At 39.5% G+C, this 22294-nt stretch overlaps 1 protein-coding gene across 1 annotated transcript; it reads left to right on the plus strand.

Moving 5' to 3' along the window:
• Window positions 1-458: 458 nt before the first annotated feature.
• Window positions 459-20273, plus strand: LOC122655488 (UBX domain-containing protein 4-like). The gene is made up of 10 exons (XM_043849677.1): window positions 459-708; window positions 800-953; window positions 1786-1881; window positions 11009-11085; window positions 17260-17327; window positions 17480-17561; window positions 18102-18185; window positions 18299-18376; window positions 19165-19284; window positions 19984-20273. Exons 1-10 carry the CDS (start codon window positions 541-543, stop codon window positions 20158-20160), a joined length of 1104 nt encoding a protein of 367 aa, XP_043705612.1. The 5' UTR covers window positions 459-540; the 3' UTR covers window positions 20161-20273.
• The last annotated feature ends 2021 nt before the right edge of the window (window positions 20274-22294 follow it).

Genomic DNA, 22294 nt, shown 5'->3' on the forward strand with positions numbered 1-22294 from the left:
TGCAAATATTTATTTTTTTGTGATAATGGAAAAGTGTAATTAAAGGATCAGAGAATCGTATAAAGATGGTTCTTTTGGATGAATAAATCGTACAAAGATGTTGAAAGATGTTCTCAATGCAATCAACAAATTAGACTTAAACAAGAGTGAAAAAGTACGAAAAACAATAGTACCGAGCACTTCTTTGGTGCGTGTCTACCTGTTTTTGTTCGTGTGTTACTATTTTACGACATCAGTCTCATCAACTTGCTGCTACTTGAACTTGGAAGTTGGCAGATTTCATTCTTTTCAGTATAGTATTTATGTTTCTTCTACTTGTATATTAGCTCATTACGGATTAAAAAAAACAAAAAATACGCCGGTCAACAAAAGTCTTTACTCTATTCTTATAAAGCTTACTTTCCTTTCTATCTGAATGTGAAAACAGTAGTATTTTCTTTCTTGGCACAGAGAATAATGGTCGAAGAGGGATTTGGGGTTTGTTTCCTTCTTCTTTTTTATTCTCTCTGAAGAATCGAATCCATATCTGGTGCTTCTTCAATGGCGGGTCTCTCTCTCAAATGCGGGGACTGTGGGGTCCTTCTCAAGTCTGTAGAAGAAGCTCAAGAACACGCAGAGCTTACTTCGCACTCCAATTTCTCAGAATCAACGGAAGCCGTCCTCAATCTCGTCTGCACTACTTGTGGCAAGCCTTGCCGATCAAAAACTGTAAGGTCTTGATGCCTTTTCTTGCAAATTTTGTTTGTTTCAGTGAAATTTAGAGTGTTCATGGTTGTTCTGGGGTTGTTGGATTTGATAGGAGAGCTCATTGCATAAGAAAAGAACCGGTCATTCTAAGTTCGTAGATAAGACTTCAGATGCAGCCAAACCGATCTCTTTAGAGGTTCCAAAGCCCTCTGCTTCTGCTGAGCCGGAGGAAGGTGTCGAAGCTGGTGAAAGTAGTCAGTCTGAAGGTAGTCGTTTCTGTTTCTTACGTCTTTATGTCGTTCAGTGGAATAGAGCAATGTACTTGAATTTGACCAAAGAAAAGTGTATTTTTACCCTTTCCTTGTTGCGTTTTCAAATGCAGTCATATTTGGAAGATGATTTCTTATGTATTAATGTGGTTCAGGGGAAGAAAGCAATGCTATTGAACATTTGAACTTGATTTAAGAAACATGAACCCAAAATTTATTTTTTTTTTTTTGGTATTTTTAAATTACATTGTAGTGATAGTTGGAAGATGAATTTTTTGTTTTGTTGTTTGTTATATGGAGATTATTATTTTTTTATTTTTAAGTTTAATGGTTAGCAATCTAGTCCAGATTTGGGATTGATTTGATTCTGTATCGAATTTTAATTGGATTCTTCTCAATAGATAATTAATTGGATGGCGGGTTCATGGGTAGCATGGATAGGGCACAGAGTATATTAAAAATTCCTATAGACATAAATATATTATTAAGACCCAAACACAAAACCCAGTTCAAGAGCTGTGTGCAATCCACTTTAAAGTTGTTATATGATGAACTTTTTAGATTAGCAAATGAACAAAAGGGGCAAACGGAGGGTGAGGGATTGGAAATCAGAGGCTTTTTTCTCTTTCTTTACCTCCATACAGACATAGCTTGTCCTTGCCCTCCAGATGCCCCCTGTGCATTGTTATCACTTTGTCGGGAGAGTTATCTTTATTATTTGTGTTGTTGTTTCCGTTGGCTTGTTTAATTGGTAGATTTAGTGGTGTTTGGTTTACTTTTTAGTTGATGATACATTTATTACATTAACCTTTTTTTTTAATTATCTCAGAAATGGTTGTTCCTGAAGTTGACAAGAATCTGCTTGGTGAACTTGAAGCAATGGGTTTCCCAAAGGCCCGGGCAACACGTGCACTTCTTTATTCTGGTGAGGCATTTGATAAAAATTTTGTAATAAAGATGATTAAATATGTTTAAATTAAGGCTTCCTTGAATATGTGGTAGCATATTTCTCTAATTATTTGTCTTTAGTGGTGAAAGTTATTTTGACTGAATTCTAGGAATCCTTATGCAGCCAGCTATGCTATTCAATTTTGCAAATTTCTGATGAATTTCTAATTATCTGACTGGATCATACAATGCCTGAGTTGGATTTTCCTTGTGGGACTTTTTGGTGCGCAGTCCTATGTTTAATTGAATGCTATGTTCTTCAAGAGATGCTAAAAGTCTAGATACAGAAGGCTGCATGCATGGCATTCATGCACTGGGATTTGACCCTACACTTGGTGGATCTCACCTTGGGTCTGCCCAATTGGTTGATTCTGACCATTAAAGCATTGGGCTTTGTATCAGTCTAACATATTGCAATTTGCAATAGAGAAACTAGAGAACTGAGAGAGATGGGAGAGAGAGAGATGAGGAAGGGAAAAGGGTACTGACTCGCAATGTTGGATCGAACTAGCAGTCCCCCCCGGACCATTATCGTCTCCTGTTCCCTGCCTGGTACAATGGTCCAGTTCCTCTCATAGGGAGACGGAAATGACGTTTTAACCTCCCTTGGGCAGTGTGTTCGGACAGGGGGTTAGGTCATCATTTCCCGCCTCCTATGAGAGAAACTGAACCACTGTACCGGGCAGGGAACAGGACAGGAAAAAAATTCGTCCCCCCCCCCAACCCACAATCACTTTATTTATATAATTCAGATTACATAGAAAAGGCAGGATTCCTAATCCTACTAGGAACCATAAATAGAAAATAGAAACCTAATTACAATAGGAAACTAAACTAGGACTCAACTAACTCAAAGTAACATAGACTGACTCTAACTAGGATTACAATAAAACAAGGACTAAGGAGTACAAAACTATTAACCCCAGCCGAGATGCACTCAACAGGCTTCGTTCTGAAACCATCAATTGTTGTTGAGTTTTACATGTAGACAATTATGATCAAATAGGTACTGCATGACCCTGCATCTTTTTGCCATCCAAAAGGGAAGAAGGCGTTATCTGATTCTATCCTACATGTGTAATTGCTCTTATAACCTATCCTCAAAATGATAATAAAGTTGCTTCAATTGGCTTCTGCTAGTGCATATTTTTCTGAATGGTGTGTTGTCCTACTCCTCCTCCTTCTGCTTGTATTGTGTACTTGCAATACATGCACAATTCTAAGTTAGTTGTGGCTTGTTGGCTTGGTGTAACTGGTTATTCCTTACCTCGGTCAAAATTGTGACAGGTGTACCTGAAGCTATTCCTGTAGTAGGATTTGTTGACATACCACCGAACCATTTTTTATTTACATAATGACACCAAGCCCTTATTGGGCCGATGCTAGTAAATCAGTTGTTTTTTTGTTTTTGTTTTTGTTTATTTGGTACCAACTATTAAAAATCGTTTCCCCTACTTGCTGCATAAAAAACTAAATCACAAGCTTTTGATAAAAAGCGAGCAGCCGTTTCCAGGACAATCTCTCCTGTTTGTGCTTCATAAAAAGAACTAGTAGTCTGGTGTATCATTACCTTGATGATAATGATATAACATAAGGAAAAGTTCTTCTATCTCACATCATGGAGTGAAGGGAAGAGATAAAGAATAACAAGAAGAAGAAAAAACAGAAGATAGAATTGAACAACCGTACAAGTGTTTTTTGCGCATTGCATACAGCTCGACAATGGAGGTGACTTTTATAACAACAACAACAACAACAACAAACTCAGCCTTATCCCAACTTAGTGAGGTTGGTTACATGGATCCAAACCATAGTTGGCAAGGCGTCGACTAGGCGACCAAGGCGACACCAGAAATCATGGCGAGACAAAGGCGCTTGGACGCCTAGGCGACGCCTTGACAACTATGATCCAAACAAAACAAAGTAGGTAACTAAGGTCTAAACAAAATAAGGGAATGAAAATATGGGAAAAGGAGGATGGGGCATGAGATGAGAATTGGAAAAAAAAAGGGAAAATGACAAATGAAAGATTGAAAAAAGAAAGATGAAAGATGAAAGTAAGAGGAAAGAGGCACAAGCCAGCAAGTCAGGAGAATCTCAGCTAGATGAGGTCTACTACATGGGTCTTGGCCTCCAATAACCTCTATCCAAAGTCATACTTGGAACAAGACCTAGACTATGCATGTTCTTCCTCACCACTTCTCCTATGGTCATTTTAGGCCTGTCCCTAGCTCTTTTAGCTTCTTTGGTCGGAATCATATCACTCCTCCTTACTGGGGTGTCCCTAGGCCTCCGTTGAATATGACCATACCACCTTAAATGACTCTCTTGGAGCTTGTTATTGATCGGGGTGACTCCCAAGTCTGCTCTAATACGTTCATTTCGTACTTTATCATTCCTTGTTTTTCCACACATCCATCTTAACATCCTCATCTTTGCTACACATAGCTTATCAATATGGCACTTCTGCTGCCCAACATTCTGCCCCATACATCATAGCTGGTCGTACAATAGTCCTATAGAACTTTCCTTTAAGCTTTTGTATCCATATTCTATCCATAGTGTTAGAACATTAGGATTCAATAATCAGACCAGAACAATAAGAGAAGAAGAGAGAAGAAGAAGCACACAAGGTTCAAAAGTGGGAGAGAACCTGCGCCTAGAGCAGAATGTTCTGTCGCAGGTCTGCCCCTCTTATATTTATAATAAAACTATAATAATGGTAAGGACAATAATGCCCTTACAACATAACCGACAGAACAAAGGATTTAAACAGTGACAGAAAATAAGGAAAAAGGACTAAACTGCCCCTAACTAAAACTTTTCCACTCCCCCTCAAGCTGGAGCATATGCATCACCCATGCTCAGCTTGTTACAACAAGAATGGAAACTAGGGGCAAATAGAGACTTGGTAAACACATCCACTAGTTGATCGGACAAAGAAACAAACGGTGTCTCAACCAACTTCTTCAACACAACACTGCGAGCGAAGTGACAATCCACTTCAATATGTTTGGTCCTCTCATGGAAGAACGGATTACTAGCAATATAGATGACTGCCTGGTTAGTCACAATACATCTTCATAGGAGTACCGGAAAACCCATCTGAAGAAGCAATGACTGAATCCACATCAGCTCAACAGTAGTATGTGCCATGGCTCTATACTCTACTTCAACACTTGACCTGACAACCGTGGTCTGTTTCTTGCTTCGCCATGTAACCAGGTTCCTGCCAACAAAAGTACAATACCCTATGGTAGACCGAAGATCACTGGCTGAACCTGCCCAATCTGCATCAGAGTACGCAAATAACTCCATATGTCTTTTGGGACGATAAATAAGTTGGTTTCTAGGTTGGGATTATAGGTAAGTGAAGGAGAAGAAGATGAAGAAGAAGAAGAGAACAAGAGAATGGAGGAATAATATTTCGGTTGTAACTTGTGTGTGTGAGAGATATCTCTCCACAGCTATATTGATTCATTAGTAGAAGTAAAGGAATTACATACACCTCCCTAAGGAGGTAAACAGTAAAAAAGGGAAAAAAGATAGAAATTACAAAACAGGGCAACTAGTTAACAGGCTAGTTCCCAAACTACCCTTAGAACATAACTACTAGTAACTCTAACAAAATAAGCCCCTTCCCAGGAGCATACTTCAAATATCTAAGAACCCGAATAGCTGCATCCCGATGAGACTTATAAGGAGATTGCCTGAACTGACTGAGAACCCCAACAACAAATGATATGTCTGGCCTAGTGACAGTCAAGTATATTAACTTCCCAATCAAGCTTCTATAGGAGTGGACCTCTTTAAGAGGTTTCCCATCATCAATCCCAAACTTCTTATTAGTATCTATAGGAATATCCACAGGTTTGGCAGCAAGCATACCAGTATCAGACTATCAGTCAAGAGATTTAAAACATACTTTCTTTGAGATAGGCTGATCCCCTTTCTGCTTCTAATAACCTCAATCCCAAGAAAGTAATGAAGCTGACCCAAGTCTTTGGTCTGAAAAAGCTGCTGTAAATAATCCTTTACCTCCTTAATGCCACTCTCATCATTTTCTAAGACGATGATGTCATCTACATAGACAACAAGAACAACCAATTTCTCTCCTTGGCGACGAACAAACACTGAATGGTCTGAAAAACACTGAGAAAAACCATAGCCAATCACAATAGTATTGAACTTCTCGAACCAGGCCTGAGGGGACTGTTTCAGCCCATACATAGCCTAGTGCAACCTGCACCATGGTTCAAAAACTCGTCTCGAACAGCCATCTCGACCAGGTCGAGTTTACGAGTTCTTGAGATCTCGCCGAGACAATGTTTTTTTTTTTTTTTTGGGGGTGTTTTAGAACTATGTTTCGGTGGGCTAATGGCCACAGTTGGCTTCGAAACTTTAAGGGAAGCTTGTTTTAGTCTTAATAAACATATTTAAAGCTTCACATTGGAAAAATTACACCCAATTTGATGTTTTGGATTTGCACCCTTGGTTGGCAGTATTACTGTGAAGTGTTCACAATACATCTTACATACACACCCAACCCAAGTACAATGAATAATACATAGTTCACAATGCATATTACATAGTCCCAAGTCCCAACAATACAATACTATGACTCTAGAAGTACTGAGGAGGTCGAGATTCTTGAAATATTCGAGATTTCACCGAGATTTCTCGAAATATTCGAAATCTAGGTCGAGTTTTTTCGATACATTGCACTTTTTTATTTCGCATGCTATCTCGTCTCAACCAAGTCGAGTTTTCCGAAATCTTGCTGAGATCTTGGCAAGTTTTAGAACTATGACCTGCACACCCGTCCACCATTCTCCCCCTAAGCAACATACCCTGGAGGTTGCTCCATATAGACCTCTTCGAGTAAATCACCATAGAGGAAGGTATTTTTAATGTCAAGCTGAAACAACGGCCAATCAAAGTTTAAAGCCATAGAAATAAGAAGGCGAATAGAATTTAACCGTGCCACAAGAGAGAAAGTCTTAAAGTAAAGTCCGTAAGTTTGGGTGTATCCTTTAGCCGCCAGGCGAGCTTTAAGCCGCTCAACCATCAAAGTGGTACTTAATAGTATACACCTACCTACACTTTACCAGGAGGTAACTCCACCAACTCCCATGTATGACGAGTCAATAAGGCATCCATTTCCACAATCCATGGCTTTCTTCCAAGTAGGAATAGCAAGAGCCTTAGTGTGGGTGCGAGGAATGGTATAAGTAGATAGAGAGTGAGCAAAACTATGGCAACAGGAAGGAAGATGGGAGAGTGACACAAATATATCAATAGGATATGCAACTAAAGATTTTTGGGTGCATGGCTGTTTACCTTTACGAGCAATAATTGGTAAGTCATCTGGTTCAGCTGGTAAGTTAGGAAGAGCAAGTAAGGTAGGATCCGCACCAGAGGTTGAGGATGGTACAGAAAGTGATGGGGATGGACCATTAGTATCTGTACGGAGCTGCCCAATATTCCTCTTGCATCGATATACCTACAGCGGAGGAGTAGATAGAGGGACAACCACAAGAATGGGAGGAGGGTCAGACACATTCAAGGGATAACCCTACAAGGTGGGCTGATCAAAGAAGTAGGTGGTGCCTTCAAAGAAGGTGACATCAGCACTGACAAATTGTCTCCTAGTAATGGGGTCATAACACCGGTACTCTTTCTGAGTTCGGGAGTAACCCAGAAAGACACACTTAGTTGACCTAGGGTCTAACTTATCACCCGGTTGATGGAGATTATGAACAAAGCAGACACAACCAAAAACTCGAGGTGTAAGTTAAAAATAGGTAAGTTAGGAAATAACACAGAAAAGAGAGACTTTTCGTCAAGCACAGAAGAAGGCATTCGGTTAATTAAGTAATAAGCAGTAAGAACTGCATCACACCAAAAATGTTTAGGCACTTGCATATGAAACATAATAGCATGGGCAACCTCAAGCAAGTGTCTATTTTTCCGTTCCGCTACCCCATTTTGTTGAGGAGTATAGGAACAACTGGTTTGGTGAATCATTCCATTATCAACATAAAAAGAGGAAATTTCATTTTGAACAAATTCTAAGGCACTGCCAGAACGAAAAACTTGAATGGAAGCTTTAAAGTGGGTTTTTATTTCATTGTAAAAATTCTGAAATACATGTAAAAATTCAGAACAATCCTTTAAAAGGTATAACTAGGTAAGCCAAGAATGGTTGTCCACAAATGTGACAAAATACCGAAAACCATGTTTATTACTTGCATGACAAGGATCCCATAGATCTGAATGGACCAAAGAAAAAAGAGACGGACTACGAGGCACATTACGAGATGGATAAGAAGCACGATGATGCTTTCCCAACTAGCAGCCCTCACACTCTAACCTATCTAAAAGACTTAAATTGCGGAAATAAAAATTTTAACCTAGACAAGGACAAATGACCTAACCGACAATGCCATTGGAATGACGACTCTCCACTAACAGTAATTATGGCAGCAGAAGCACATGGGGCAGCATCATAGAGATAATATAGGCCATCTTTCTCACGCCCTCCACCAATCGTCTTCTTTGTGTGAAGATCCTGAAAAAGACAATGAGAAGGGAAAAATGTTACTGAGCAATTTAGATTTTTAGTGAGTTGACAAACGGAAAGAAGGCTTAAGGGAAATTGAGGTACATGTAATACGGAAGAAAGGTTAGAGTTAATGCAAACAGTACCATGCACAGTAATTGGCGTAGAAGAGCCATCGGCAAGAATAACGGGTGGAGTATGAGAGTTAGATGAAATAGACTTAAAAATAGATGACTTACCAGTCCTGTGAGTAGAAGCCCCCGAATCAATGATTCAGGGGGTGGAAGTGGTGGAAAGAAAGCTAGGTGTACTTGCATGGGCCAATGTGGCAACGAAAGTAGATGCCTCAGTAGTGGAAGTGGATGACTCAAGACTCTTTATGCAACGCATCAGTTGATGAACCTCATCATGAAAAGCGGTGGAGGATTCTGCCATGGCTGAACCTGATTTAGTATCACTGGATGCAACCATGTCTGTACCTTCTTTAGGAGCTGCATGATTGGCCAAGTGTTGAACCCATTCTGGTTTCCCATGCTTGGACCAGCATGTCTCAACAGTGTGATTGGATTTCCCACAATAAGAACACTGCCGGACAGCTTTGTCAATATGCTGCCCACCAGAGCCACGGCCGCCAGTACCACACCTTCCCCCTGAACCATGGCCTCTGCCACGACCTCTACTAGTAGTGATTGCTGAGTTTTCCTTGGGGGTGGTGTTTGGTTTGGAACTAGGAGAGACAATATGCTGCGGCCTAGAATAAGTATCATTAATAATGGGAACCGAATCACCAACAAGTAAGTGACCTTTCACAGCCTTCAGATTAGGATTCAATCCAGCCAAAAATTTTGAAACAAAGAATTCATTCCGTTGGGCCTTCAATTTTTCAATATCAGTGGTAAGGGGTGAAACACATTCAATTCTTCAACGATCCCCTTGAAAGCACTGTAGTACTCCTAAAGAGATTTATTGGACTGTTGGTACTGGAATAGCTTCTCAAAAAGCTCATAAATACGGGTCATACTCTTCTCTTGAGAATGTCTCCTTCAAGCCATCCCACACTCCCTTAGCAGTCGTGTGCAACATGACATTAGCAGCAACGTCGGGTTCCATGCTATTCCACAACCAAATCAGAATAATTGCATTCTCCTTCACCCATGTGCTGTAATCCTTCGAATCTGGAGCAGGAGGGTCAGAAATAATGTGGCTAAGTTTATCCTTAGCCATAATGTAGACACGGACAGCTTGGGCCCATAGTAGATAATTAGAACTCCCCTTGAGTTTGATAGATGTAATCTGAACATTGACATTGTCTGTGGAATTCTTTGTGTCAGCCATTAGAAGAGAAGGATCTTCAAAAAAAGAAAAAAGAAAAAAAAGTGTGAGGGTAGCAGCAACTAGTTCAGGAAAATTTTCGAACATCTATAAGGCTGCAGCAGTCGATTCAAGGAGCAGCTAACCCAACTCCAGTAGTTAGAAGGGTTTGAATCTTAGACAACAAGAATACACAAACCAGCAGAATAGATAGAAGACAAAAATCGAACCAGCCTAGAGGAGATCGATGTCAGGGTTTTGAGAAGAATACCCCAAACTTCAAATACACAGTATAAGCATTAAATCTGAGGTGCAATCAATTGCATATAGCCACTAGAAACCATAGATAGCATCACAATCTTCAATAACAGCCATACAGAGATCGACTTTGACAGGGTTTTGCCTTGGAATCGATTTTTGCAGACCTTGGCTGTAGGTGATGTAATTTTCAAATCAGCAACCATCAGTAGTGTAGTCAGAACTAAAACACTCCATTAATAGGGAAAGGAGTGATTTTAACTTATAGTAACTACATCAATAGGTGGCTGCACACCACAAGGGAAAATCGTGGAAGGGAGATCAGCAGGGGATTGTGGAAGAGACTCTAATCTGATTATAGGAGCTCTGGTACCATGTTAGAACATCAAGATCCAATAATCAGACCAGAACAATAAGAGAATGAAGAAGAGAAAGAAGAGAGGCAGAAGCACATAAGGTTCAAAGGTGGTAGAGAACCTGCAGCCAGAACTGAATGTTCTGCCGCAGGTCTGCCCCTCTTATATTTATAATAAAACTATAATAATGGTAAGGACAATAATGCCCTTACAACATAACCGACAGAACAAAGGACTTAAGCACTGACAGAAAATAAGGAAAAAGGACTAAACTGCCCCTAATATTAAAACTTCAACACATAGTAATAGAGATAGTGGCCGATTTACCCTCTTTGCACTCAGTTTTGCTACAGCACCCGCTGCTCTAGCTAATTTTCCTCCCCTTGCAAGCGTGATTTCTATGTTATGTATATGGCCACGCCAAAGGGCATTATCATCTTTTTGATATATTTAAGGTATCCTCCTTATAATTCAAATCAAAGCAATTGGATGTCCGACTAGGGCCTATATGACATGACTAATCAATAGAAATACTCCAACACTCCCCCTTTGTCATATATTTCATACATCACGATACTTGGATATCAAATTTATGTGAACTTGTTTTCTTTTCTCAGGCAATGTTAGCCTTGAGGTGGCTGTAAATTGGATTGTTGAACACGATAATGACCCAGACATTGATGAGATGCCCATGGTATGATTCTTTTTTGAGATAAATTTCCTTGTAATAAATTGCAGATCAGTTTCTCCATAGATATTTCATATAATTTCACTCCTTCGTCTTCTTTTGGATGGTTATACAATTTTTAATTTATTGCACCATTTTAAAATGCATATTTATTCACCTCTTCTGTCTATTGCAACAATAAAAGTCTCAGTCAAAATGAAAGCTGCTCGATACTTGGCACTGGAAATATTATAATCTTTTCAACACCTCAACTCATTTTTAATTAGTATTTCACTAAGGGGCACATGCTATTAGCTGGCAGTATTTGTAGTGAGAGCTCATGTCGATGCAGAAATTTGGGGCAAGGAGATAGATAATTAATGCTTAACTAACATGTTAGCCAGACTGCTTGGAGCCCTCACACCTTGGGAGATCAGGGAAAGCACTTAAACTAAGACACCACTAGTGTGTTATTGAGTTAGTTACACAATTATTCTTTGTAATGATTACAAAACTTTCTATTTTGTTTTTGTTCTAATTTTACATCACTTCAATTCACTTCTAACCAAATAGGACCTAAGTGTACCTTTACCTAAACCTGACCAACACAACAAAACCCAACCTATACATGAGGGGTAGCTGGCATTTTCTGACTTGGATATGGTATGAAATATCCCAACTTGACCTCAAGGCAGATTTGATTAGATTAATGACTTATGCTGACCTTAACCCTGTCCGTTGATCTGCATATTGAATATATTTGTATCTGTAAAAGTGCAAAGAGCTATAAAGAGTGAGTTAGTGGGATTGCTTTAAATCTTTTCAGAACAGAGCCTACTATGTGTCAATGCTGACATGCATATGGCAGATGTTTTTTTCCCTATGTACTTAAACTGTATACTTATTCTGATCCAATCTGTTTAGTGTTTAGGAGGTATATTATATTTAGTTAGCTTAACCTAAAATCTTATATTTATGGTAGATAAGGTGTCAAGTTTCGGTATTGGCCAACGTATTAGGAGGGTGGTTTTATTAGACGTCTCTGAGAAGTATCAAAGAGATGCAAAGACATGCAAGAGACACTAAAGATACACAGTAACACTTTAAAAAATGCATGCAGATGCTTAGGTTACATGCAAAATGCTGTTTTAAAGCATAATCCATCATAGGTAATCAATAGTAGCTCCTTCCACAGATGTTAGGTTGTAGGACCCAATATCCGCTATGTGGCAGATCATACCCAAATTGTGTTTATTATCTATCAAGTCTGAACTCAATCAAAGTTAGCCATGTGGCAATATAAAGCTTTGAAGATTCTGTACAACTCTGCTACTGCACTTGGGAAACATTGTCTCTATTAATTACATCAAACCTCGAAAACAATGCCACTTCTCCCTCTGTTATTGTCCACACACACGGGAATGTGCATGTAATTTGAAGCTTTCCCTTATGTTTTAATTCAAAAACTTCAACCTCCTTCAATCTACGCCTTGTCATTGTTTCCTATATAAATGAAACTGGTATTATCACTTATTCTCTGAAGATGCTTGTACCCTTCGGGGTTGTTTTTTACTAGACTTTAAGAAAGAGTAGTATTCAGACTTCTATTGCCTAGGATTTGTACAGAAATAACAAACTATCTACCTTGACTTAAATTCAACATCTTATCTCACACAAGCTCTCTTTTTCTTCGGTCAATCGTACTTCTTATTATTAAACATTATTCTTTTGATATTTCTTTCTTTTCTTGGGTCCATTTGGTTTCTGCTCTATAACATTAATTGCAAAATTCTTTCTCAACTTAACATCTTCATGACTAGTGATCTTGGATAAGAGATCATCCACGGCCCATTCAAAACTAGAAACAAAAATAAATCTGCCTAGTGGTTTCATAAGAATCAAGCTCAATATCTTTGTTTTATCGTTGACTTGTCTTTGTTGTAGAGTCAACTTATCAACAATGGCAATCATATTATTCACATGGTCTCTAGCATCTCCTCCTTTAGGTGATTTGGTTCTAATGAACTTTCAAAGATATACTGCTCCTTTAGCCGCCGCATTTAATGCAATATATTTAGCTTCCACAGTAGAGTAAGCAACACATTCCTATTTCTTGCTCTTTGAAGCAATAATACGTCCACTACACTATCCAAAACATACACATAACTAGAGGTAGAATGTCTGCTATCTACAAACCCTTGATAATTAGAAAGATGTTCCCAAGTTATAGAGATGGTACAACTTGATGTGTGTGGACCTATGAACATTATTGTAGCAAGGATCGTGGTTTCGGTTTCAAGGCCAGTTTCGGCCCTGGCCAATACCTGGGATTTTTCTGGGTCAAACAAAACTTAGGCTTCGAGGCCCAGAAAATGTTTTTTCTTGTGCTGCCAATTTTTAACATTTTACACGCTATTCCACGAATTAGTTTCACAAAAAACCACCCAAATGGTACTTGTGGTTTGGACTCAAGTTTGCTAGTGTATGCTGAATGCGATTGTACACTAACCTTATTAATGTAAATATACAATTAAAACAATCAAAACATACATTAGGTTGGGGAAACATAAGTATAGAACACTCAACACTCGCAAACACATGGATTTTCTTGGCGGATCTAATCCATGAGATGCGTGCCACTGAAGATGTCAGTGACACTCCTCCAAATGCAGCACGTGTATCCCATGATATATTTTGTGCCCAACACTATCTGTACTAATTTTTCCAAAAAATAAATTTGGGAAAAAAACCATTTACTTCAAGCTCCAATAACGCAAATCCAAAATGTAGAAGGATTGAACGAGTAGAAGAATGCCAAAAAGTAGGAAGAGATTAAGTGATTTGGCAAAAATCTTGCAGTTTTTTTTGGTGCAACATCTCCCTTGGCAGTGTCGAAACTTGCAAAACTTCCAGCTCTCGGTTGAAACCAAGTGTCAAACTTGCAAAACCTGTTGAAACAGGGTCGATACCTGGTACAGATCAGTTTCAACCTTTGGTTTCGTCTCGGACCTTGTCGAAACCGAGATATCTCGGTCGAAACTTGCAACTACCGAGATTAAGAACCATGGCTGTAAGAGGAGGCTTTCACTATTTTATTACATTCACCGATGCCTTTTCTAGGTTTTGAAAAGTCAATTTGCCAAGTGATTAAATCATTTAATTTTAATAGATTGGATAATATCTGATAAATATAAGATATATGGTCTTGAAAATGGTATAAAACATTTATGTACCCCCTCGTACTCCAAAGGCTAATGGCATGGTAGGAAGACAAAATCGAGCATTTCTTGATATAGTTTGACCACTGATGGCCAGGGCAGATTTGCCAACTTCCTTTTGGGATGAGGCTTTGTATGAAACTATGCATATCCTCAACAAAGTTCCCACTAAAGCATTGGATGTGACCTGATATGATTTGTTTTATGGTAAGCAAGCGAGTATTGCTCATATTCGGTTGACCGGTATTTGAAAAATTATTCCGTTAGAGAGCATAATGGCTAGAAATACGATTGTTGTATTCCTCCTTTACAAATAGGGGAAAGCTCTGAGTTTGTAAAAAGAATTTTTAAAAAAAGTGGGGGGAGACTCTGTTGGGCAAAAACTTGAATATTCCACAGTCCACATGAGCTTAAACATGAAAATCATATGAGCTTGTGAAAGGAGCATTTGAGCAAAGGGGATCGATTGCACTTCATCTTGTATACCTGCCTACGAAAGAGGTATTTTGTTTATCACTTTTTAGTGATTGTGATTGTGGTTTGATCACGGTGGTGATCATTGTGAGGTGTTTCTCCTACCTGACAAGGAGAGTGTGGTTGGTCATGGTGGTGATCTTGTGAAAGGTTGGTAGATCCTAGAAAACTATCATTGGTTGGTCATAGGGTGATCATTGTGTGAGGGTATTTCCCCTACCTTGATAAGGAGAGTGCTTTAGGAGATTCCATGTCAAGGCCTCGAGCGCTTGAAGAGTGGACGTAGGACAGTATTGAGGCCGTGCCAAACCACTATAAAGTTTGTGTATGCACTCTCTCTCTTTCTCTATCTCGATTTGATTAAGCATTGTTTTTTGTTTACTAACATTTGATTGGAGTTTTGAGATAGAAAAGAATTTTGCAATTGGGATAAGATTCCATATTACCCAGTTCACCCCCCTCTTGGATTGTCTATACAATCCAATACTTGGCTTGACGACATCTATCATGATGAATAACATGCTTAGGGGGTGCATTGTTGTACTGTGATGGACAAAGTGGTACAAGTCAAAATTGCTCAAACTATGGGAGACATGAGGACTAGTTTCTTGATTGTTAGTACACATAAGGTCTTGAAAATCCTTCCATGATAAGACCTTGTGTACGAAGTTGACCTTAATTGCTATTGTTCTATTGCCAATGACATGACAATTGTGGAAGTGTATATGTACCTCCCAAGTTTATAAATCTCGGTTTCGACTAGCCAAAAACTGAGATTGTCTCGGTTTCGACCATAGCTACTTTCTCCAGGCTAACTCAAACCTTGGTTTCGAGGCCCAGAAGTTGTTTTTTTGCCCTAATTCTTGTTGTGCAACCTATTTTTGACATTTTGAACCCAATCCATGTATGAGTTTCACATAGAGAACACTCAAAGTAATACTTGTGGTTTTGACCCAACTTTGATAGCGTATATTGTTCTTGGACATGGTATCAAATAAGGTTTGACCGGAAATAACTCCTTCAACATAAATCAGATTTAAGCAATGGAAAGCTTTCCAACAAATCCATGGTTGCTTAAATATGATTTTCAACAAAGCTTTCAAACAAATCCAATATTGCTTAAATCTGATTTATATTAAAGGAGTTATTTCGGTCAAACTTAATTTGTTGTGCGCAAATGCTGTTTAAATTCGCTTTGAATGGAAATAGATTTTTAGACATCAAAACAAATGAATATTTTACCGCTCTTTTGTTTTTTAGCAATGTTTTATCATATTAAGATTTATGGAATTTTTAGATTTGAGAAAACCCCCAACATTTAAAAGTTAAAAATTGCACCTACTGTTGAAAATCCAGTTTTTGTTCTTGAACTGGGGTGGGGGGGTTGACTTTTTATCCTTTTAGAATTTGATTTCTGCCCATGGTTTAAGACCTTGTATTTTGTTTCTTTGAAATTACTCTTGCTGCATGCCAAATTAGGAAAGTAAAATTATATTTTTTTGGTAAATAAATATATTACCGAGCCCCAAGAGGGGGCAGGGAAGACCGAACCAAAGAACCAATGTACAACCAAGAGAAGAGGGAAGGAAAAGAGGGGGGGGGGAAGGAAGAAGAAAGGAGAAAGAGAGGAGGGGCGGAAATCCAGCCTACGCAGAGGAGGAGGACCGCAAAAGGGCAGAATCAAGGCCCCAGAAAGTCAAAATGTGCCTATTTCTATGGCTGTCTTGGCAATGCCTCTGGCGGATACAACTGAGCTTGGTGGACACATCAAAGGAGATGGCTTTCCAAATCACATCAAACGATCTAGAGTTGGAAGTCCATCTCCTGAGGTTTCTTTCCATCCAAATATGATGGATAGCAGCGTTATAGACGAGCTTCCCAATAGTGTCACATATGGAGTTCCCAGAAAAAGTGGTAATCAACCATTGCCATTCGCGCTCAAAGGTTCTGATCCTACGGTTGCGTGGCCAGATGGAGGATAAGGCCTTATGCCAAATGGTGGAGGTAAAGGTGCATTCAAAGAAGAGATGAGGGATATCTTCATGGCCTATCCAACAAAGGTTGCAGGAGGGGGGAGCTGGGATATTGCGGTGGATCAGAAAGGCTTGTGTGGGCAGGCAAAGTCTAAGGGCTCTCCAAACAGTTAGGCTGTGACGGGGGATGTGGCCTTTAAACCAGATTAACTTATGCTAGGGGACAGAGGGGTTCGGGTCCCTGGAAAGGTTCCAGGCAGAGGAGGAAGAGAAGATGCCGTTGGGGGAGGGGAGCCTAGTGACCTTATCCGCTCGATTTGGGGAAAGTAAAATTTTAGTTTGGCCTCAAGATTCTTTTTGGCACCTACAATAGGAAGGTGAATTCTCAGAATGTTATAGTGTAGTGGACGATGATGATTGTCATAGAGTATGTCCTGGGAACTTGTCTGTTATGTGATCCTGCATCTATGTTTTTAATTTTCTATATTATTCTGTTGAGGTTCCTGCTGTGTAACCAAGTGATAGTATGGTTATAGGAAAGGATTCGAGCTGGTAAGGAACTACTTGAAGCAAAGAGAATTGAGGAAGAAAATGAAAGAAAACGGTTTGTCTTTAAACTTGGAAGTTTATATTGTGATGTTTTCGTTTCAATCTTACCCATTTTCTGTTCTCAGCTTCAACCTTTCCTCCTCCTGATAGTTTACCTGGTATAATTTTACTTTTTGAGTAGCATGCACTTCTTTTGCTGTATTGCAGTTTATTGGCCTTGCGGAAAGCAGAAAAGGAGGAAGAAAAAAGAGCAAGGGAGAAAATCCGACAGAAGCTAGAGGAGGATAAGGTCGTACATGGATTTGAGCATCCTTATTTATGTTGATTGCAGTAAATGATCAGCATGTTGGTTCATATTTTCTTATAATCTGGAGATGTTTCTCCTCTCTTAATTGCCATGCTTATTTCTTTTTGAGAAAGTAATAATATAAGTGTTTTATAGTCCCTATCTTCTTTAGTGTAGAAGGTAGTGCAAAAAGAATTTACATGTGTGTAACTCATGCAACTTAAACATCACCCGGAAAATAAACAAAGGTGACCAATATGAGAATTTTCTTTTGATTCTTTTGTCTCATTATAATTATCAGGATCTGACTCTGACTCTGTATGTTATTTGAGTCTTCATAATTTGTTTGTTCTTAGATAGAGGTCATGTGTTTGGGCAACATTTCAATCCGATGGGTCAAATCGGCCGATTCCGATCCGAATTGGTCCGATTTGGCACTGACTGATTCGATCCCCGATCTGATTTTCATAACCTTGTGTTTGGGTATAGACTTAATTTTTCAGGCTTGCAAGACTCCAAAATCTTTCATCTTTGTTTTAACAGGCAGAAAGAAGGCGGAAGCTTGGGTTGGCACCTGAAGAGCCTGCATCTGTAAAACCTCCTACAGCTGTTGTGGAGGAAAAAAAGGTGCATTATTTGTGTAACTTATAAAAACTAACTTTTCTTGCATACCATGCAACTTCTGGGTTGAAATTTGTATTGAGAAATTATTTGTATCTACTCTTTAATTTATATTTCAGATTTCGTTGCCTGTTAGGCCTGCTACAAAGGCTGAGCGCATGAGAGACTGTTTACGATCTCTCAAGCAAAATCACAAGGTAATGCCACCGTTTTTTATATTAATGGATTAATTTGCAAGATTTTCGGGTATGGACCTTATGGCAAACCAGTAGGGGTTCTCTCTTTCTCTCTCTTTTCAATCTTTCTTGTTTGATTTGCTATGCTTAGTATATTTAACCTACCTCTCCCTAGTCATTGGGGGTGTACAATGTACTTATTTAGGGTAAACTTATGGTTAATTCAGTTGGGCACATGTTGACCAAAACCCGTCTCAAACCTCGAAGCTATTTGAAAATTTTTACTGCATCATATACACGAATAGCTTGTTAGAAAGAAAACCAAGAGAAACCCATCTCTGAAGATATCCATCATCGAGAGTTGTAGATAGTATATATATATATATGCCAAGATATGAATTTGGGAGCACACTATATGGATGAATATAGGAACTCAAAATGCATGTGCATATGCACAAATACACAAAGAGTTGGGGCATGTAAGTAATGGGATTTGGGTGCGCTATGTAATGAACATTTTCCAGTTTGGCATTTTTCTTTTTCCCTGGTGGGGTTCAGCTAGGGGAGTGAGTTATACTGTATTAGATTAGTAGGCATATCTTAGTTAAGATATATTCTATTTGAATTTGAAACTTCCTGCTGTGGCTTTGCCCATGCTTCTATAGGAATGTCAACATGAGGTTAGTCATCCTTGCTGAGATATGTGATTTGGACTCCAGCTTCTTCAGCGAAGAGTCTTGGTGACATCTGATATAAGAAATCATTATATTCAGTTAGCTCATTCTGTATTTTTATGTCTATTGGAGTAGGATGATGATGCCAAAGTGAAGAGGGCATTCCAGACTCTTCTTACTTATGTAGGGAATGTTGCAAAGAATCCCAATGAGGAGAAGTTCAGGAAGATTCGACTCAACAATCCATCATTTCAGGTAAGTGACTGCGTCAATAGATCATTCTTAAACATACCTGTTTATATAAAATGCAGAGTTTAGTGAGTAGAAGCTAGTTGTATCCTAGGTTTTGTTTGTGTCTCAGTACTAATTCAATTTCTCCAGTTTATTGGTGAGGTCAACTGTCAACTTGTCCTGAGAATCATTGGGTGTGTTTGTGGCGCTTTATGAAATCTCCAGGTTCGCTAGGTCCCTTAGGCTTTTAAAGTGGTTCATTTCATGTGGTGCCAACCAGAACTTTGCTAAATTGGGTTATTCAGATCGGGATTGACTGCCCATCCGAGCTAACTTCAGTTAGGAACTGAGGATGGCCACTCTTCACTCACCCAGGACCCTTTGATTAGGATATTAAGCTGAACTGCTCAGGTGGTGGTGTAGTTTCCATGTCATGTAAAAGATTACCATCTCTAGTCATAGCCTGGTTGGATCATCATGGTCTGGTTACCTGTGTCCTTTTTGAACTGTCGTGATGATGGCAGTTGTATTTTTCTAGAGTTATCACTGCATGCATCAACCTAATTAGTTGTCGATCTATTCCATTTACTCTTATTAATAGTGCACATATTTTTTATATAGGTTCCTAAATATTCAGCTCAAATAACTTTCAGTTCTCCCGTCCTTGTTTTTTCTCTTTTGATAACGTGGTGTTATTTTTTTGGCCTCAAATATTCTCAACAGGAGAGAGTTGGTAGCGTAGAAGGGAGAATTGAGTTTCTTGAGCTCTGTGGATTTGAAAAAATTGAAGGCGGCGAGTTCTTGTTTCTTCGAAGAGACAAAGTTGGCATGCCAGTGCTAAACACAGCTGGGGCAGAGTTGAACTCTGCGATTGTAAATCCTTTCTTTGGAGTTCTCTGAGTAAGGAGCAACTCTCATTGTAAGTTGCGGAGTCTTTTCCTATTTGGGCTCAGAATCTGTGTGAATGGATTGTTGGTTTTATAGAAATGAATCAATGTAGAAGTTTTCATGTATGTTGCATATATATGGGTGGATGGTTCAGGGCTTTGGTTTTAAGAATCATCGATGCCCCTTGCAGTTGGAACATTGTACATTGAGATGGCATAAATGTGAAACATGTTCTCGCCTCTTCTTTACAATTAATCTTGTGGCAGAGTGATTTATGGCCATATTTTGTTTTGTGGATGTCTGATCTCTGGTGTCATATAGAAGAGGGGGTAGGGGGGGGGGGGGGGGAAGAGATCCAACATATCCTCTATACTAGCAAGACTTTTCAATTTCTTCCCCTAAAAAAACTATTTGCAAATTGACTACAAGTTGCAATTCATTAATTCTGTGTTCTTTGCAGCTCAAGATCACATTCTCATCAGCCACCTTTATGATTCCCAGTTAAATTATGATCAGTAGCCCACGGAAGAGATTCTTTGGATTGCTGTGATCCTGGAATCTTTTTTGTATTTTTTGGTCCTTTCATTCTAGACTTGAAAAACGATGATCGGTGCAGGGTAACCATGAGGCTTACTACTACTACAGAAGTTCCTGAAAATGAATTTCCTACCAAACAAAGTTTGTTGAAGTTCAGGAACCAACAAATTATGTTATGAACTCACCTCTTGGAAGAATAGAGGTTGCATCCGGACCTTTTTTGCATGGTTTATATGGCAAAACATTCTAGTTTCCAGTCTCCCTTTGAGTTGTGACCGTCTTTTTTTTTTTTCTTTGGCAGGAAACAAATTAATCTTCACGAATAAATAAAAAATAAAAAAAACTCTCCAAAACATAGTTTGTAAGATTCAAAAGTCCCGAATCAAGTTTATATGGGCAAGCAGCGGAGGGTATGCTATTACCCTCTCTCTCTCCTCACATGAAATGACCCTTTACCCATGATGTCCCAACAGTTCTTATCGTTTTCTTTTTTATGGCAGTTGAATAGGTTTCTGTTCATGCGGTCATCTCGTAGACCAGAGCCTTCATTCTCCCAGTCATGGCCACAGGATCTAGAGATTTTGATAGCAACTCCATAGAAAAACAGCGAAAAAATATCCATCTCAGCTGCCACAGCTCCTAACTCTGGCATAACCCTCTTTTCTTTTCCTTGAATTTGCAGCTTCCTCAGAGTTCACCGGAGCATGGTCTTCAGTAGATGCTGGCGAGGAAGAGCTATTGGGAGATGTTTAGGTTCTGCCACTGAACCTTAAGGACGATGCTTATAACCACTAATACCTCCACTCCCCCACCAGACAAGGGGGGCTTGTTACCACAGAGTTAGGAAGAACAATGATCACGAAGGTACTAGCTGGCACATTAAAGGTTTGCAGAAGAGTAGAGTGATTATGCACCAACACCATAGTAGTGGGATCCGGCTCCTTTCCAGGGAGCTCAGTGCCCAGGGGGTATCCAAGGGTTGGGCTGTGCCACACACATCTCGTCACACACCTAGGAAAGTATGCGGCACAGCCCAACAGCTGGATGCCCCCTGGGCATGCTGGGCTCCCTGGAGAGTGGAGAGGAGCTCAATCCGTAGTTTTAGGGCCATAAATTGGAAACACCCCACGCAGTCCTACAAGAAGGATGGTTCACCCATATGCTTAAAGGTTTGAGGCTGGTCAACCAAAGGACCATAAACCGGTGCAACCGCACCAGCACACCATCCCACTCATGAGTTGGTCCCAAGGCCCAAATCAGCCACAGGTTAAAAGGTCACACTTTTCTTCCATCAGAGTAGAAAAGTCAAAGGGTAAGAGACTATCTTCCCATCCTACCCCACAATCGGAATGAGAGGGAGATCAGCATGAGTGTCCTCCACAGTGCAAGAAATGAGTAGTAAAAGCTTGATGATCTTTGCCCGAGACCCAATCATCTCAGACGAGCCTGAGAGCTCAACAAACGAAGGCAGAGGATCATCAAGCCATCAACTGGACTCAGGAAACAAACCGACAAAACGATACCCATAGAGTGATAGAACCATCTCGCCCAAATTTTGAATATCACAAGTCAACACATGTTCACTAGTTTGCTCAAGACAAATCAGGAT

The sequence above is a fragment of the Telopea speciosissima genome, chromosome 3 (genome assembly GCF_018873765.1).
Source record: "Telopea speciosissima isolate NSW1024214 ecotype Mountain lineage chromosome 3, Tspe_v1, whole genome shotgun sequence".
Lineage (NCBI taxonomy): Eukaryota > Viridiplantae > Streptophyta > Magnoliopsida > Proteales > Proteaceae > Telopea > Telopea speciosissima.

Coding starts and splice junctions, on each gene's coding strand:
- LOC122655488 (XM_043849677.1), top strand. CDS start 541: ATGGCGGGTCTCTCTCTCAAATGCGGGGACTGTGGGGTCCTTCTCAAG. Junction 18,186..18,298: donor CTGTTGTGGAGGAAAAAAAG/GTGCATTATTTG, acceptor TTTATATTTCAG/ATTTCGTTGCCTGTTAGGCC. Junction 19,285..19,983: donor TCAACAATCCATCATTTCAG/GTAAGTGACTGC, acceptor TATTCTCAACAG/GAGAGAGTTGGTAGCGTAGA.